Source organism: Misgurnus anguillicaudatus, chromosome 2 (genome assembly GCF_027580225.2).
Source record: "Misgurnus anguillicaudatus chromosome 2, ASM2758022v2, whole genome shotgun sequence".
Classification (NCBI taxonomy): Eukaryota; Metazoa; Chordata; class Actinopteri; order Cypriniformes; family Cobitidae; genus Misgurnus; species Misgurnus anguillicaudatus.
The window spans coordinates 50,216,615-50,234,705 of record NC_073338.2 but is presented as its reverse complement, the minus strand read 5'-3'; the positions used below and the strand labels follow the sequence as shown (position 1 = coordinate 50,234,705).

The following is an 18,091-nucleotide window of genomic DNA, read 5'->3' as shown; positions in this document are numbered from 1 at the left end:
AGACAACTGGCATAACAAAACACAATGAAATGTTCTGACCCATTACACCACCTCTGGAGGTAAGAGCTCCAGGTGTCAAACCATTTTTTCTTCACAAATTTCAAATCATACCAGATGTTTGTCTTAATGTGCTCGGGCGAGACATTATGCATAAGTTAAAAATGGAATTTCATGATTCTCATGTTGTTTTCTCTTTTATGTCATGTTTACAGACATACAGTGATCCTCTGCCTATGGGGGGAGGAAGTGAGAAGGCCGACCAAGACCCAGTAGTCGCCCGCATACCACATGATGTAGAAACCTTGATTAACCCATGCCTATGAACTCAGTCAAACAATGATACAGGTTTCATTGATATGAAACCATACAAAGTTAAACTTAAACCTGTGTACATCAAACAATATCCTTTGTCAAAAGAAAAGGAAGATGGCATTAAACCTATTATTCACCATTTTGTTTAACAGGGTGTCCTCATACCTACTCGCCATAAAACACACCGATTAACCCGGTGGTGAATGCTGATGGAAAGACATAATGTCTTACACAAGATTTAAGAGCACTCAATAAACTGATAATTCCTCTGTCTCTGATTGTTCCAGATGTGCCGACTGTTATAAATTTTATATCATGCACACATAAGTATTTCTGTCATTGATTTGTGTGCTGCTTTTGTTTCTCTGTTCCAGTGCATCCAGACACACAGCCACTGCTAGCCTTATAGGATAGGGGGCGCAAGAACTAAGAAGGGTATGTTGACTCACCATCCGTCCTCTCCGCTGCAGTGGAAAAAAGACATTGAAAAAAAAAAAAAGATCAACTTCCTATTTTCGGGTTTGCTGTCTGCTGTATGCCGATGACATCATGGTCTCTGCCCTGACTGAAAAGAACTGTGAGAAAGCCTCCATTATCGTCTGCAATATTTTGGTGGACGCTGGTTTCAAAGCATCAAAAGAAAAGCTCCAGTGGGTCAAGCAAAAGTTCTCGTACCTTGGTCACGTCTTAATGCCAGGTCTTTGAAAAAACCTCCACAGATCAGGTTGAACTGATCCGGAAGATGAAATTCCCACAAACTGTGTAACAGCTCCAAAGTTTTCTGGGGTTAATAAACTGTTGTCGCTCATGGAAACCTGAGTGTGCTGCCCATGACGGACATTTGCGGAGCACGATTGATCACAAGGCATCGCCTGCATCACTGATATGCTGGACTGATGAAGCAGAGACTCATTTCATGGCACTGAAACACGCCATTACTACGGCCCCAACTCTGGGCCATCCGAACTATGCAAGGACTTTTCACCTGCATGCGTGAGAGGCGAAGGGTGTGGCTCTGGGTATCCTTTGGCAACAACAAGGTTGCGCTTATAGGCCAGTGGCATATCTGTCTAGAAAACTAGATAATATAGTAACAGGTATGCCTAAAATGTCTTTATGCAGTGGCTGCTGATGTTCTGTTTGTACAGGTGGCTGAGAGAACGGTGCTGTCACAGTCAATGACTCTACACATCACATCAAGTAGGTGCATTTTTATATAATATACAAACACAACACATGACGGCACAGAGGCGATATGGGTATGAGGCTACGCTGTTGGCAACCAAAAATGTAACGATCCAGCCCACTTCTACCATTAATTCCACAGTTTTGGGACTGGTAGACATGACTGAGCACGATCTAAAACATGATTGCATTGTTGGATTGACTACTTCCTGTTCCTCTAGGGCCGATTTAATGGAATCGCCCCTAGATGGGGGGGTCAGATCTATGTGGATGGCTCATATACAAAGCCATCGGACGGTGTCTACCTGTGTGGTTATGCTGTGGTGTCAGATACTGGTGAGGTTATTGAACCCTTTGCTCTAAATTACAACTCAGCATAAGCTGCAGAATTGGTAACTCTAATACGAGTTTGTGAGCTAATGAAAGAAAGAAAAAAGCCACAATCTACGCGACTCTAAATATCTGTACCACAAATTTTAAAAACATGGGAAGCCCGAGATTTCAAGACAACAGATGGTAAGCTTATAGCTCATTCATATTTGGTAGGACGGTTGACAAAAGCAGTACAGCTACCGTCTGAAATGGCAATAGTGAAAGTAAAAGATCATGGATCAGGAAATGATGACTAGGCTGTGGGAAACAAGAAGAGCAGATGAGGCTGCCAAAGAAGCAGCTCAAGCTCACATTAAATGACTATTTGAGTATGATGTCAAAACAGACCTTGCTATGGCTGTGCAAGTGATTAACATGATCAGATTGACTTCATTCGCATACTGCCGATTGGAAAAGATGAAATATCTTTTTTTATCACAAAGAGGATGCGCAAACTGTAGTTAAAATTTTGACAATTGAAAATTATTCCTCGTTTTAGCATACCGAAAACAATTGAATCCGACGACGAGACACCTTTTGTGTCTAAAGTAACTAGCTCTTTGCTAAAGCGCTGTCTATTGATTGGCATTTTAATATTAAACGTGAAAATTAAACATAGGATAACCAAAGCTGCGTTAGAAACTGAAAAAAAAATGGGTAGATTTGCTACCTGCTTTATTATACGAAATAAGAATGACTCCATCTTCAACCAAACAATTGTCTTCATTTGAAATACTAATGGGTAGGCCATTCCCCACCCTGTGGGTCAAAGGCCGCGCAGGCATTTCTTCCCCAGGTGACTGGAGGTGATACAAGAAGACTATGTGGTGTCCATAATTGAGAAATTGAACTCTATCTGTGCTAATTTTCTTTGTCTCTCCCCTCAGAAAAACCAACTTACATTTTTGCTCCAGGACAGGTTGTTCTAAATAGGAGCCTGAAGCCCACGAGGGTATGAGAGCCAAAATACCTCGGCCCAGACAAGGTGATGGCTGTGACAAAGATGGGAGTTCTGATTGACAACCAGCTACAGTGGATTCACGCCTCAGGGTTGAAGCACCACTCTGCCACGGATCAGGACACCAGAGACGAACCCAAACAACGACTACTAGTAATGGAAAACAACGGAGAACAACGAGTGAGATATCTTGATGGAAGCTCCACTGCCGAGAGGATTCGAACCATGTATAGTGACCAAAGCTTTCATCATCTTCAGCGAGCACATTGTGGAAGCAGAGCAAAGAGTATTGGAAGACAACGAACACATCACACAACTGGCCCTGCAAAAGCGATTCATAGATCATATGCTGTGGTATATGTTTATTTTGAATGATAGTGATCTGAAAGTCTATAGAAAAAAATAATAATAATAAAGTTCTTGGTTTCTTGAAAATAAGGGTTATTTAGGAAATTGCTATTTAATAAACTAATTGTAACTATTTGATTTCTGCAATTAGGAAAAGTATTTTCTTAAAGTATATGAAACCAGTGCTTTCCAGATGTGGACCCATAACCCTGTTATATGTCATAAATAATGTATCTGGAGTAAATGGATTAGTGATAACTCGATGTATAGAAGGTGGACCCAAACGACCTGTGATGCAAAATTTTATTTTCAAACACAAGGGAATTTTTCTTTTTGATATGGGTGTGTGGGATCAGATGTGATCCACTGACGTGTCTCAAAGGGGCCATTGTCAGAATTTAATTGTTGTTCCCCCACACCCCACATTTATATATTTGATATATTTTCATAGAACCTTGTATATTTCTTTATTGTTATACTCGGATGATTAATGAAGCAATGATACGGTTCATTTATCTTGCATTTACTAAGTTGAGATTGAGATGTGACATATTCCCTTGACTATGCACAAAAAGCTAGACATGGGCAGGTCAGTCCAGGTCATGAAGTACGACCAGACTTCCCTGTTCTAATCTCCCTTTCCCCGTTTACACAATACAACTGTCTAAGCATTATTATTTATGTATCCGTATCCAGACGTTCCTGCTAAGGGACCAATCATGTGATTGTTCTCCAGACATGTTTGCTCAGTAGCTGCCCACATGATTCTTCTAGACATTATCAAATGTTTATCAGGTGACCAGTGCTTCCTTTCTGTACACTATATAAGCTGAAGCCTGTCTAATAAACTTTGGTCTATGTTTGAACTGCATCTCGGTGTCAGTGTCTTTCATGGTCCCCTGATATATATCAGACTTCTCTGCTGCTCATCTCAGACCTCATCGAGCTACCTCAGCACAGAAAACTAAAGAAACTCTCATACCTCTAGACCTGCTTAGAATTACATTCTAACAGCGATGGAGTTTGGTAAATTTTCCCAGTTCTCCCAGTACAAAAGAGCCCATTAAACCCAACTGAATGGTGAGCGTGTACACAGAGTTGTGTAGAATTGAGAGAAAGAGATCTTTCATAGGAGAAACACAGCTTCCCTCTTTCTTTCATTTTGTTTTGCTTTCTTTCTAACTCATCTTCCTATGATCTTTCTCCATTGAGTTGATGTTTGAAATGAAGTGAAAATGCTAGCACAAAACACGAGAGACTGTCTGAAGAAGATAGATTGAGTTAGTTATTTAGGTAGGTTGGACAAACAATAATCCATTGTCTTATAAACTGGATGGATGCATGTGTTTGTTGTGCATGTGCATTGTGTGAGTTGGGGGTCATATTGATCCAATGTGTTTAAAAATGCAGGGCCACAAAAGCCAAAACAACCCTAAGGGCGAGGGACGCCCTCCAATCAATACTAAAAAAGCTCTTGCGCCTGAAGAACATCCTTATACACTATCAGTCAATAACCAACAAAGTTTATTCTTACATTAAAAGACAAATCATATTTGCACTACCAAAGACTTAAAATTGCATCATAGGGGGGCAATTGTATGAAGACAGCTTTCATGGTGTGCTGAAGTTTACATTCATGCATTTGGCAGATGCTTTTATCCAAAGTCATTACAAGGTATACATATAGATGAGTATGTGTGTTCCCTGGGTTCAAACCCATGACCTTTGTGATGCTGACGCTGAGCCATACAGGAGCTTAAGGTCTTGATGTGGCTGTGTTTCAGTGTGCCATGTGTCTTTGTGCCATTTCACTCTTTAAACCCATCTTTAATGCGTTCCCCTTCAGACAGCCAGGCTTTTGTTTTACAGAGATCATTAGCTTGTGGCAGACTTTTGCTCAATCTTTCCTGCAGCATGTTGGTTTCTGTGGTTGATTTATCTTAAGTGCGAGTTGCCTGGCTATGATGCAGAGAGAGAATTTTTCCCATGAAGCCCTTTTCCTTTTGATTAAGAACAAACGGCCTCAACGGCTAACGCGCCAGTATGTGACACTTCATTTTAATGCTTTGACAGACTTCCTTTTCCAGGGTTTAGATTTAACGTATTTAAATTGTCTACTGAGCTTGGCAGAGCGTTTAGTAAAGTCATATCAAAGAGTTTTGGAGTGTTAAACGAATACTCCACTTTAATAAAAACAATTCTGATAATTTACTCACCCCCATGTCATCCAAGATGTTTATGTCTTTCTATGTTTTTAAAGGGAAAACATTCCAGGATTTTTCTCCATATAGTGAACTTTAGTGGACCGCAACAGTTTACAGTTTCAACACAGTTTCAAAGGATTTAAATGATCCCAACCAAGGCATAAGGGTCTTATCTAGTGAATCCATCGTAATTTCCCCCAAAATAAATCTGTGTACTTTTAAACCACAACCACTAGCCGTGCAATTCGTCAGCATGACCTTACGTATTACATTATCTCTTTGAAAGGTATTATGCTTTAAATATGTGAAACTACTGCTTCAGTGTTTACAAGTGTGGAGAAAGAGGAGCATTCAGATGTTGTCGTATGTAACCTTTCGACATGATTACGTAATATGTGAGGTCTATTAAAATCTGTTGACAGGAGCGTTTAAGTATCCACGTAGGATCTTTTCAAATGTTTTAGGGCAGTGTTTCTTAAATCTCACTTTGTTTACAGCCTATCGTAGGTTTTTTAGCCTCAAGATCCTACATTGTGGTCCATTTAAGCTGGGATATATATGTATGTATAGCACTTATTAGAGGTCAATTGGACATTATTGTGTATGACATTGTAAAAGATTAGTAGACAGCAAAATTTGTGGCATATTTTTTACTGAAATGTCAAATTAAGTTACTCATAATTCAACTTATTACACGGCTCTCTGGAATGCTTGATTCTGATTGGTCAGTTGAGACATTTGCAGGTTCGTTCTTTTCAAGTAATAACCGCTCCAAAGTAATAACGCATAGCCGGTGCTACTTGTATGTTTTAAATCCCTCCGCGCCAACAAAGATTACTGTTTGGCGCCATCTTGTGACAAACACTGGACAACCACAATTAAGAATGGAAATTTTTGACATTCATTTTAACATGTACGGAAAAAACAAAACATTTAAACAGCGGATAGAAGAAAGAACTACGACAAGACACAAAGAGCTTACTGAGACTGAACTTGACAAAATAGAGCATGACAGCTACGAAGCCAACACACAAAAAATCAATTACTTAAAGCATAAAGATAAACGTGTGGTGATTTAGTTAAAACCAATAATTGTAATTATTTATTTGGGCTAAAGTTATACAATAATTCGCACATGCACTTAAACTTAGAGGATCCTCCAAGCCTCATGGCAATTCGCATGTAATTTATACATATATGTATAATCAGTGCTGAGCACCAAGATGTGAAAATTTTGAACTTTGGATAAAACACTTAGCTTGTCACTTCTCACTTGCCCGTCCAATCACAGTGTGTGGGGGGGGGGGGGGGTTTGGAAAAACACCACATCAACCAACCGGCACATTGTACAATGACTGATAAACAGAACTGCGGTATAACAGCAAACAAAGTGTTTAGCTGGAAAAACACTGGCAAGCACCCATCGGTGGCATCTGCCTGGCATCTTTAGCCACATTGATACACTTTGGTGTACATGCCCGCTAAACTAATCCTGGTTCATGTTCAGTTAGATAGTGTATAAACAATTCAGTCATTTGTTAAATGGAGACTATCCCTGCATCCGAAACCTATATAGTTCTTCCATACTATATTGAAGGCTAAAAGCAGTAGATGAGGGGATTAGTATCGAAAGAATGCAAAAAAGTACCTGGATGGTAGTAGATACCTACTAACCCTACTAAAAAATCTAGCAAAGATCAGCGTAAGCTGGTAGCTGATTTTAGCTGTTTTAAAGGCACTCTAAGCGAATCTGTGAGACGTCACTTTTTGTTGATGTTTGAACTGTTTTCAAACAAACGGAACTTAGCTAACTCCTCCCCCTCCCTTCTGTGCTTTCATGAGCGTGCCCAATCCCCACCCCCAAATCCTTCTTGTCGTTTATTGGCTGGAACACTTTGTTTTGTTTCGTGGTGATAGGTTTGGCCACTGTGTTTTTATTGCGGTTTGTGGAGCATGGGCTGTCTACAGAGATCATGTTTTTTTACAGTTCAGCGGACAGGCAGCAAGCAGATAGTGAGGAGATGTTTGCTGTATGTAACAAAAAATGTTTTATGGTCTAAAACGCGTGAATTCGCTTAGAGCACCTTTAAGGTGGCACTAGCTGCTCTAAGCTGGTCCTCCCATCTTGGCAAAGCTGGTCAAGCTGGTGGGTCAACTGGTCTTTCAGCCTGACCAGCTAAGACCAGCTTAAAACACAGCTAGACCAGCTTTCTACACCAGCTAAAATCAAGCTGGGAGACCAGCTAAAACCAGCTCGCCAGCTTATGGTGGTCTTAGCTAGGGCTGGGTGATATATATCGGGGGTTTCTCATGCGTGTTTCATCAGTAAAGACGGTTCCTTGATTAGAAGTAAATCTCCATCGACTGCTTTCAGATGAAGTGGCATTTACTACACAGAGCTGTAGTTCGCTGACAAACGGGGACAATTTCGCGAGGACGTATCGCTTGCGATAATTAATGCGATATGGCCCAGCTTGTCAGTGAACTATGGCTTTGTGTAGTAAATGCCGCTTCATCTGAAAGCAGTTGATGGTGATTTACTTCTAATCAAGGAACTGGCCTTACTGATGAATAACGCATGAGAATCCCCCGATATATATCGCTCAGCACTAGTCATAGCTGGATTTTCAGTAGGGACTTCGGCAAGATTTTGTGCATTTGATATAGCCCTCCTGAAAGGAGTCTCAGCTCGGCGGTTGAAGAATTTCCAAATTTCATTCACACTACCCATATTCTTACTATATAGTACCTAATGTTTTTACTTTATCTAATTCAGTACCTACTGTCACAGTATGTGGTTTCGGAAACATTGTCAGTCTTAACAAATCATGGTTCATGTAATTCAGTGATTTGGAAACTATCGTTTAGTAAGACCTCTTATGGAGACTATCACTTCCATACTATATAGTAGGCGAAAAGCAGTGGGCGAGGTGATTAGTCTGTATGAATTCATAGTATTCAAAAAACTGTAGGCGAAAAGTACCTGGATGACCTACTACTTCCGGCAAGATTTTGAGGTGTGCATTTAAAGGAGTCCTCAGGAGAGCAGTCACCCAAGGAAGAAGAAGAGATGTTGTCATATTCAAGTTCAAGACTGGATCATACGTATCAGTTTCAGTACACGACATAAAAGATTGTGAATCTGTTAACATACTTTTTTATTTTACAGATGTATCTGTTTTCGTACCCGAGAAGGATTTTGTGTTAGCACAGTTGTCATAGGCTACTTGGAAATTTAAAAAAATGTTTCCTGAAAAGATTGTTTGTGCATAAATTGAGGTTAATCACTGAAAAGAAGAATGTAAAGCATGTGAATGTGAATAGAGGAGTGCATGTGAATGTGAGGTGAGGAGGCCATCACATACACTGACGCATACTGTACTGTTAAATACACATAATGTGTATGATTATATGAAATGACATGTTAGACATGAAGGTGTTTTAAAAGTGGTTCACATTGTGATGATGATTGTGTGTGTGCATGTGTGTGTGCGCGCGTGTTAAAGAGAAGTGTGGTTTCTGACACAGTAATTGTTTGCCATGCCAACGTGCCTGTTACATATCAACACATCTCTCTCTCTCTCTCTCTCTCTCTCTCTCTCTCTCTCTCTCTCTCTCTCTCTCTCTCTCTCTCTCTCTCTCTACACAAGTGTGTGTGTGTGTGTGTGTGTTAGGGTTATATAAAAAATATCAGCCTACTATGAAAACAATAGATGTCTTTGAGATGTTCTCACAAATACAGTGAATCAGATCTGTCTGTATTGTCATAGACATTGAACCTTATAGCATCATTACTCTGCATTTTAAGTCTTATTAAGTCTTATTGTGTTAACTTTGTACCACAGTAGTGCCGTCCACATAGTAAGTAAAAGTAAGTAAAGTTTAATTTATAAAGCACATTTACACACAGCGCAAAACTGACCAAAGTGCTGTACAATAAGTAACTAAAACAATAAAATAAAACACACAGCTAATAAACATGATTATATAAAACATAATAAATTTAAAGTCTTCCATGTCAAAGCACACAACACAGATAAAACCAATAAAAATCCTAATTTAAGGAACAAGAAAGGCTAGAGAATATACATTCACATGCATACAGCTCCTGTTCCTCATTAAGCTCTTTCATGGTCAGGTCCAATAAAACTTGAATGAGTCTGTCTGGAGCAAACGTTTTTACGTAATTATTACAGCACAAACCGTAGCAGATCTTCCGCCACCTGCCAGCCCGGCCCTACAGGGACTCAACCACACTTCCCCACGTCAGCAAACCTGCTTCACCGCGTCACTGTTATAAAGTGTTCAAGAGGGAACTTTTACATTTAGATTTACACTTTTATAGTTTAGATTTAGAAATTCCCACAAGACTCTTACATAAAAACATGAAGGGTGTTTGTGCATGCAAAACACAGTGTAGGCCATAAGCCCTTTTTCACACAGAGATTTTGGAAAATGCATCCGGGATTGCCGTTGCCATTGATTTTCCGGAATCTGTCCGTGCATTTACACACATGCTGTAAGATCCCGTAAAGACATGTGCCATATATAAAGTCCTGCACTTGGTAGGTTTTTCCACAGCGTCTGAAGTTTGCTAATTATCCGTGATTTCTCTCTCGAGAAACCACGTGCATGCTTTTTTTATTTATGACAAGATCATAAGAAGCGAGTGATGCACTGTTCTGTCATGCTTGTGAATGATCTCAGCTTCAGTTTCAGAAATTTCTCGTCGTGAATGTTGATCTGCATTTAAATCCTTGTGTGCACTGTAAAAAATACTTTGCTGCTTTAAAATTTTTTGTTAAACCAACTCAGATTTACAAGTCATGTCAACAGAGATGAGTTGTCACAACTTATAAAATATAGTTGAGAAAAGTCAACTTAATTTTATAAGTTATAAGAACTAACCTGTAGTTATAACAACTCACCTCTAGTCAAGATAAATAATAGTAAGTTGAAATAACTTGTAAATCCGAGTTGATTCAACAAAATTTTTAAGGCAGCAAAGTATTTTTTACAGTGTGAAAGAGCTGAACCATAACTTTTTGTTGACACAGGATGTGTTCTGTAAATGTTATGGCAATGTTACTAAGTCCTCTTTACAGGACCGATCCAGAACATTTACGGGACAAAAACCTCTCTGCCAATTTACGGAAATTTTGTGGGACTGACGTGCTGTGTGAATGGGGTAGAAGTTTTTCAAATTCTCATGTGTTTGTTGTAATGTTTAAATTGCATATAAATCCATAAATATAAATAATGCATTTAATATCCTTTATGAAGTATTTTAGGTTTAACGGATATTTGGGCTTTGTACAGAAGGTAGTGTTGTAATTCACATTAATGCTTATTAAATTGTTCAGTAGCTTTCCACTGGCTAATTATTTTCAGTCTGCCAAATGCATGATGTTCATGTGTACTTGCATGTTGTGTACAGTTTAACAAAGCTTGGATTTGTTTTTTGTTAAGCATAAATATTAAATGTTATTTTCTGTGTCCATTTTCCTAATATCTCTAAATCTGAGACTTTTTAAATTATACATTTTTAGATATACATGTTATTGGTAAATAGGCCGTTTAGATTTATCAGTGGGACTCTGTGGGAAGTGCATCGTGACATCACAGACATGTGCGCCTGTGTTGTGATGACCAGTCATGTGTGTGGGCAAGGATGAGTCAGCCGTCCCCAAAAAAGAGCTTTGATCACATGACCCAACTAACCGGAATACAGATCCCAGACTGTTGAATGCTTTTTTTGGTTCCCCGAGGGTTTGACTCACCAAGCCCACTCATACACACACACACACACACATACATACAAATGCCACTGGGCAGCCACATATGTGTGGGTCAGGACCTGCAGAGTACAGATCTGATCGACCCCTTGGTAAAAACTGCGACATTAAATTTAGCTTAGCTCAACTTACATAAATTCTGACTGCGTCTGCTATTCTTGCGAGATAATGGGATAAATTTGTTCCTCTCGTTCACAGAAATGACATAAAGCTCAGCAGAAGTCCCTGAGAGTCTTGTGCTGATGTGCATGCTGCTCTATACAACAACAGATCTGCTCTCTTTCCACAGTATGTGATTATTGTAGTGTGTAAAGCTTGCGCAAGTAAAGTCTCATACTTTTTGCCTCTTTTTAATATTAATATTATGACATATATAATATCGTGAATTGTAATAATCTTTGCATTTTTATATGATTTGGTTTCATTGATAGGTCTGTGTATTGACAAGGGCCTCACGGTATGATGCATGTGTTACGATGCAATACTTTGTGACATATTGCAGTGCTCTTCAGAAATGTTGTGTATGTGCAGTTATATTGACAACTCCGCAGACCGATAAATACTTCCATTGCAGTTTATTTGCAAAGGTATTCGGATTTCCTTTTGTGTGTATGTTATTATTATAACTTATTATAATATAAGTGTAAGTTATTTTTATAACATAACTTATATTGTAAGTTATTAACATGTTATTACATGTTAATGATTTGCAAAGTTACAAATTATTTGATGACGCAAGTTATCTACAACGAATAGAGGGATTGTAGGCAACAGTTTACTTCCTCAGCCTGTTGACGTAGACACGATGGTCATTATCAATCCTGCCTGCTTCTGACTCACAGCCTGTAAGTAGCGCTGGCAAATCTGCATTTTCTGGATCAGATTTAGCTCGTATTAAAAAAGGTAGTAAAGATGACGGGGGCTGCGTCCGAAAACTCTAAATTGCTGCCTTCTGAGGCAGCTTTCCAAGGCAGGAAGGCATCTAGGCATGTCCGAATTCAATGTTAGGTTTACTTCCTGTCTCCTGAGATACCCATGCGTGGGTGTACATTAAAAATGTGATTGGCCGAGCCTGGTCGAGTTCGAAAAAATAAAATGGCGGCTAAGGACGCGACTGGAGCACAAATTTAGAGTAAATAAAGGTAGATTTTCACTTTTTATACCTTTTAATTGCATTTCTAGTGAGAAATTAGTATTGTAGTTTTCAAATATTTGATTAGTTATCACAAAGGTGATCTCTGTTTGTATTTCAAACACGCTGGCTTTGAAGTGTATCTGAAAGTCTTTCTCTGAGCTGCCTTCATGCCTCCGAAGTCATTTCCTCATAAGGCAGCGAGGCAACGAGTCACTGCCTTGAGTTTTCGGACGCAGCCAGTATTGCATTAAGAGATAATCTTTCAAACATGGTAAGGAGTGTCACATTTCCAGCTGACCCTTTAGGTATTCAAGCGAATAACAATGCACTAGATAGCTGGCCATTCAGGAGCACCACGCTTTTCAGAACGATGAGCTTTGGACAAAATTTACGCGTTTAATAGAGGCAGGGAATAAAGGAGGGAGTTTTTTAACCATAACCACACAAACAAATCGCATTACACCAAAAACACAAAACAACATTGTTTTTAGCAATGTACTAGAGTCATAAAGTCATTTAAACAGTTTTTCCACATTTCTGTGTTCAGGATTATTTGGGCCGGACCAAAACTGTGGCTCGATGATGCACTGGAGCCACCGAGGATGGCCCCGCCCCTAACATAATCTAGAGCATACGTTTAGGTTGTAGCGGTGTTTGAAAGTTGAGAGAGATGGCAGGTTTCACACGAGTGGGCTAACACATTTAATATCAGACTTTACACTGACTTTAAAGGGGGCATGTGTCTTTTTTAAGTGCTATTAGTATAATTATAGCTGTTTACGTGCTATAATTGGGTCCCAAGTGCCATTAGAAAATGTGAAAAAGATCAACCCAGTAACTTAGTTTTGGTAAACCATAGGTCATAATAATAGGTCATTGAAATTTGGCTCCCCTTGTGATGTCAGAAGGGGATTTTATTATAAAAATACCGCCCCTTAATCTTCACTGTTCAACCACGGCACTGTCATGTAGTGCACATAGAGAAAGAGAAAAAAATAATTGACAGAACAATTGAGTTTCAATTTTAACAAACCACCATTATGGTGATCAGTGTTCGCAGTTTATCAGCTCATTTGCTTTTTAAAGGACACACACAAAAATACCATATAGACCCTTTTACAGTTGGTAAACATTGTGACGTATTTGTGTGGGCGGGGCTTAGCTGGAGGCAAAAAGAGCCCCAGAGGCAATGTTGACAAGCTTAAGATAGCACGTTTTAGGAGGGATTTATTAAACATGGATGCAGAAGCAGTTTTGGAAGTGTCCGAATATGTACAGTCACTGATCCAGCGGGACCGTGACAGCTATTTTTGTAAATGAACTCTTGCGATTTTAACCAGGTTTTGGATATTTCCTAGACAACATATGAATTACTTACAGGTGGTTTGGGTAATTTTGTCTAGGCTTACTGTCTAATGTAACCTATCGCTGGGCTAACTATTAGCAATGTGGATTTTAAGAGACCATTCAAACGATGGCACACACATCTATCGCTGTATGTTTGTTTAACATTTAAGTTAAACAATAGCGCAGTTGGCGACTTTTCACTTATAAAACAGAAACTTGCTAGATAAAACCAACACACCAGTACATATGCATAGATTATAATTACCTGATATGAAGTGTGCACTGCAAACACGAGCATTATTTATGATCGTCTCCGTCTAGTCTGTACGCCACTTTGGCCACTTTGTAGGCCTGAGCAAAAGTATGCCATTTTAGGGTGTGTCCTTTAAAATGCAAATGAGCTGATGAAATGCAAACACTGATCACAATAATGGTGGTTTGTTGCAATTGAAACTTAATTGTGCTGTCAATTATTTTTCTTTCTCTTTTTCTCTCTGCACTTAATGGCAGTGCTATGGTTGGATAGTGCAGATTAAGGGGACGGTATTATTGTAATTCATCTTGCTACCTACCTCACAAAACAGACGAAATCTGAACAACTTATTTTTTTCACATGCTTGCAGAAAATGGCTTACCCAAACAAAGTTACTGGGTTGATCTTTTTCACGTTTTCTTGGTTGATAGAAGCACTGGGGACCCAATTATAGCACTTAAACATGGAAAAAGGCAGATTTTCACCCTATGGCCCCTTTAATAAATAAATGAACTTGTTTAGTCATTCACTAACTATGTCCCTGCATTGCACTTTGTTTTTGTAGCAAATAAATATTTAGTTAGTAGTTCGTTCTAATGTTCTGTTGTCATTTATTTATTTCCACCATGGTTTATCCCAACTTGTTCCAGAACTAACAAAGAACAGAAAAGCACCCTAAAATTGAATTGGACTTGTCTTCTGTGTTTCAGGTGAGAAATGTGTGCATCTGTATCTACTAACTGGAAGACTAGTATAAGTATAGGTTTATAGGTTGGGTTTGTGCTGCAGCCTGATGTCAGTGTGGACCTCTGACTCATATAAACATCCCTGGCAGCTTTGTTCGGTTCTTACGTAAGTCCGTCTGTGTAATTCACTGTATTTATTGCTTACCTATTTATATGAGCCCCTGTTTTTCATCAGACCTTTGTTTATATTCTGTCTCCTTTATTTTCCTTACGGCAATAATACACTTCTCCGGATTATCTTTTTCAATATACCACTGACTCTTGTTTGTGGCCCAGGGGTTTGTCTTTTTTTCTCTCACTGTGTTTCCTGTCATATTTGTCAGACTGCAGGCTTCAGACATGACTCAAACACTGTGGCTGTCAAAAATCAACTAGGGGTGTGTCTGCGTGTGTGCGGGAGGGCCGCACGCGAGCTGTGGCGTGTTTTAGAAATTTACTGCATCTTTGAAGCGTGTCAAGATCAGGTCTGTCCACGGAGGGGTTCGTAATGAATACGGCAGAAAATTACATGAACAGCATGACATTAAAAGCCTGCTTGCCACCCTGTTATACACCTCATAAATATTTCAATATGATCTTATTGAGAGACATTAATGTATGATAAAAGCGAAGATGATTGCCCAGTCAAAAAATCCTAAAGGAATTTCATAAGATCTTATTTGATTCTTACGATCTTATTGGATTATGTAATATTTAACATTTAGCTGTTCATATTGTATTGAAGTTATTTCATCTTGCTATGGGTCACATTGTAAAAAATTTGCTGTAATTATGCAGCTGGTTGCCAGTAACTTACTGTAGAAGATAAAGACTGAAAATGTTTCATGTTCATTTAACTTTGAACCAACTGTTGCCAGTACATAACATAAATGTAAAATCTACAGTAAGTTACTTAGCAGCTAATTTCTACAGACTTTTTTTTACAGTGCAGATAAAAGAAATGATATGAGGATCTATAAGAATTTCAAACATTTCCTTTAAATTCTTTTACAAGCACTTTATTCAATACAGATATTAAAGCAGTTTTACAAAGGTCATTAGTTATTAAAAGCAAGGATTTGAAGTTAATGATACGATTTATAGCTTTGGTATGTGCTGTAGTATAAACGGTCAAGTGTTTATTTTGGACACTTTATACACTAAATGGTCACAGCTTTTCAACAGACAATTAGGTCTGTATTCATCTTCAAAATTGAGCTTGAATCAGTTCAAAACATGTCCTTCATGTCTTACAAGAGCTCATATAGACCTAATGGTCCACTTGTGCACTATAGTTTATATTATTATACAGTAGGTGTTTGTTTGATGGTTTTAGGGAATTGAGAGAACCCTTTAAGAAATTAACCATGGTTTTACTACAGTTAAAACCAAAATCTACACAAAATAACAATGGTATGGCTATAAAAATTATAAATTAACCATTCTTACTGTATTAAAGCCATGGTTTTGCCAACGGTAATGAATACTCTGAAAATACCACAAAAACATGGCATGCATAACTTGAATGCACTTAAAGTCACTTTGGATAAATCGGCAGTGTACATTTTTAAATGTAAATAGGCTATTATTAGTTATAATATTGTTTTTATTAACTCATAGTGCCAAAAGTTGTAACGTTTTCCACTCATTTTGTCGTGAAACAACTTTATACCGTATCAGGATATGTACAGTAACCTGTAGGCTGCTGCGCACTAAGTATGCTGCATTAGAGCTGCGTTTAGTGCATTACTTTTTGTTGAAATTTCCAATGGTGTCCTTCAGATTCTGATATATGACAGACACGTCAGTGTGATCGTGTGTGGATGTCTTTATACATTCCTTAAACATATTTGAGTCCAGACCCAAACCCTAGATAATGACTATCAAAACCAGAATTTCCCCAAACGACACGAAGACTCTGTGAGATCCTGATACTATCACACAGAACACGCTGTTTAACGAGCCTGTGGGGAAACGCAATCCCGTCTTCATTGGCCAGCGGGCGGATTTGATGTAACGCGCCGGCAGACGAACCCGATGCCCTGCAGATGGTGCCGCTCAGCTGCGCATTCGGGCAACCGCGAGCGCAGCAGACGCATCACCAAACCTCTCACGCGCTTGCCGCTAAGCGCGCCGGACTGTGCGCTCCAGTGCGCGCTTCTTACATAAACTATCCGGTCGTGTCTCTCGTATGATTGCGCGTTGACGCGTGACGTCGGCTGATTTCAATTAAGTTGCTGTCATTGCGCGTGGGAACAGAACGGAGCCCTAAACCGGTACGCGTCAGATTCGTAAGCAGTGGATGCGTTTCATCGCACAGGGACGCGACGCGCTTCTCTTCGTCTTTGGATTTGGTTTTGCACATCACTCTCGTCCCGTACAGGATGGGTTTCCTCGCGCTGCTGGTTCTGTGCGCTTTTACCGGTACGGTATTCGGGGACGCTAAAGCCAGGACATGCACGGACCTCAGACACTTCTATAACACCAAGGGCTTCAATGGAGACGGAGTCCCGCACACTGAAATATCCGGTAAATGAAAAGCTTTGTTGATCTTGCAGTGTTTTAGGGTTTAAGTTTTTCAACATACATAAGCCTTGTCATGAAGGGATTAGATGCAGTGGCACAAACTCGAGTAGCCTACTTCATTATATTATATCCACAAAATGTCATTTATAATGAATTTAGTCATGCATTTTTGCTTGTTGCATTTACTAAAACAGTTTGAATACATGAATAAAGTATTAGAAGTAGAAACGTTATTCATACAGAAACACAGTGTGTCTTTCTGTCTATACATAAGTCTGTCTATCTTTCTATCTATTCACTTTTATTGTCATTCCTGGAAAATGAGACAGAAATTGTCATAAGACTTGTCACAGTCCTGTCTTTCATAAAAGTGTTGCATTGTGGTTACACACAAACATTTGCTGTTGAATGTTCTGATATTTCTGCAGTCTGAAAGTTTATTTGCTGCTTCTGGTTTGTGTGTGTGTGTGTGTGTGTGTGTGTTAGGGTGGAGTTGATTCACATCCACAGTTACCCCATGACGGCAAAAGCGTTCACAATTGATTTTTGAGACATGATTTAAGATGAAATGATTTGACCTCTGACCTCTTAGCTGGACTTAAAGGTATGCGGTGAGCTGTCACAGTACTGTAAATATAGAAGCAGTTCATTCTTGTACCTTGGTCTCTGTTTCACTGCATTTTTTACAGCCTAAGATTGACCACTGCAGCCTGGACATTATTTACCCATCATCCTTCGGTTGTGACGCACAATCCCATCCCTTGTATTTGTAATGATCAGAAAGTGTCCTCCATTTAGAAGATTAATAGAGGTGAAATGCAGACTCTGGATGCTGGAGATTAATGTGATGAAATCATTATCCTCATAAAATCGTACTTCATGTTCAGACACATTTAATCAGACTGTTTCATCATTACGATCGTTTCAGTCA

At 39.1% G+C, this 18,091-nt stretch overlaps 1 protein-coding gene across 1 annotated transcript in view; it reads left to right on the top strand.

The window, feature by feature from the left end:
• The first annotated feature begins 16,545 nt into the window (after positions 1 to 16,545).
• Positions 16,546 to 18,091, top strand: part of LOC129443187 (glypican-1) — a 97,759-nt gene continuing 96,213 nt past the window's right edge. Inside the window, exon 1 of the mRNA XM_073857300.1 lies at positions 16,546 to 17,163. Within this exon, the coding sequence (XP_073713401.1) occupies positions 17,019 to 17,163 (145 nt within the window). The 5' untranslated portion in view covers positions 16,546 to 17,018. The remainder of the gene's footprint in view (positions 17,164 to 18,091) is intronic.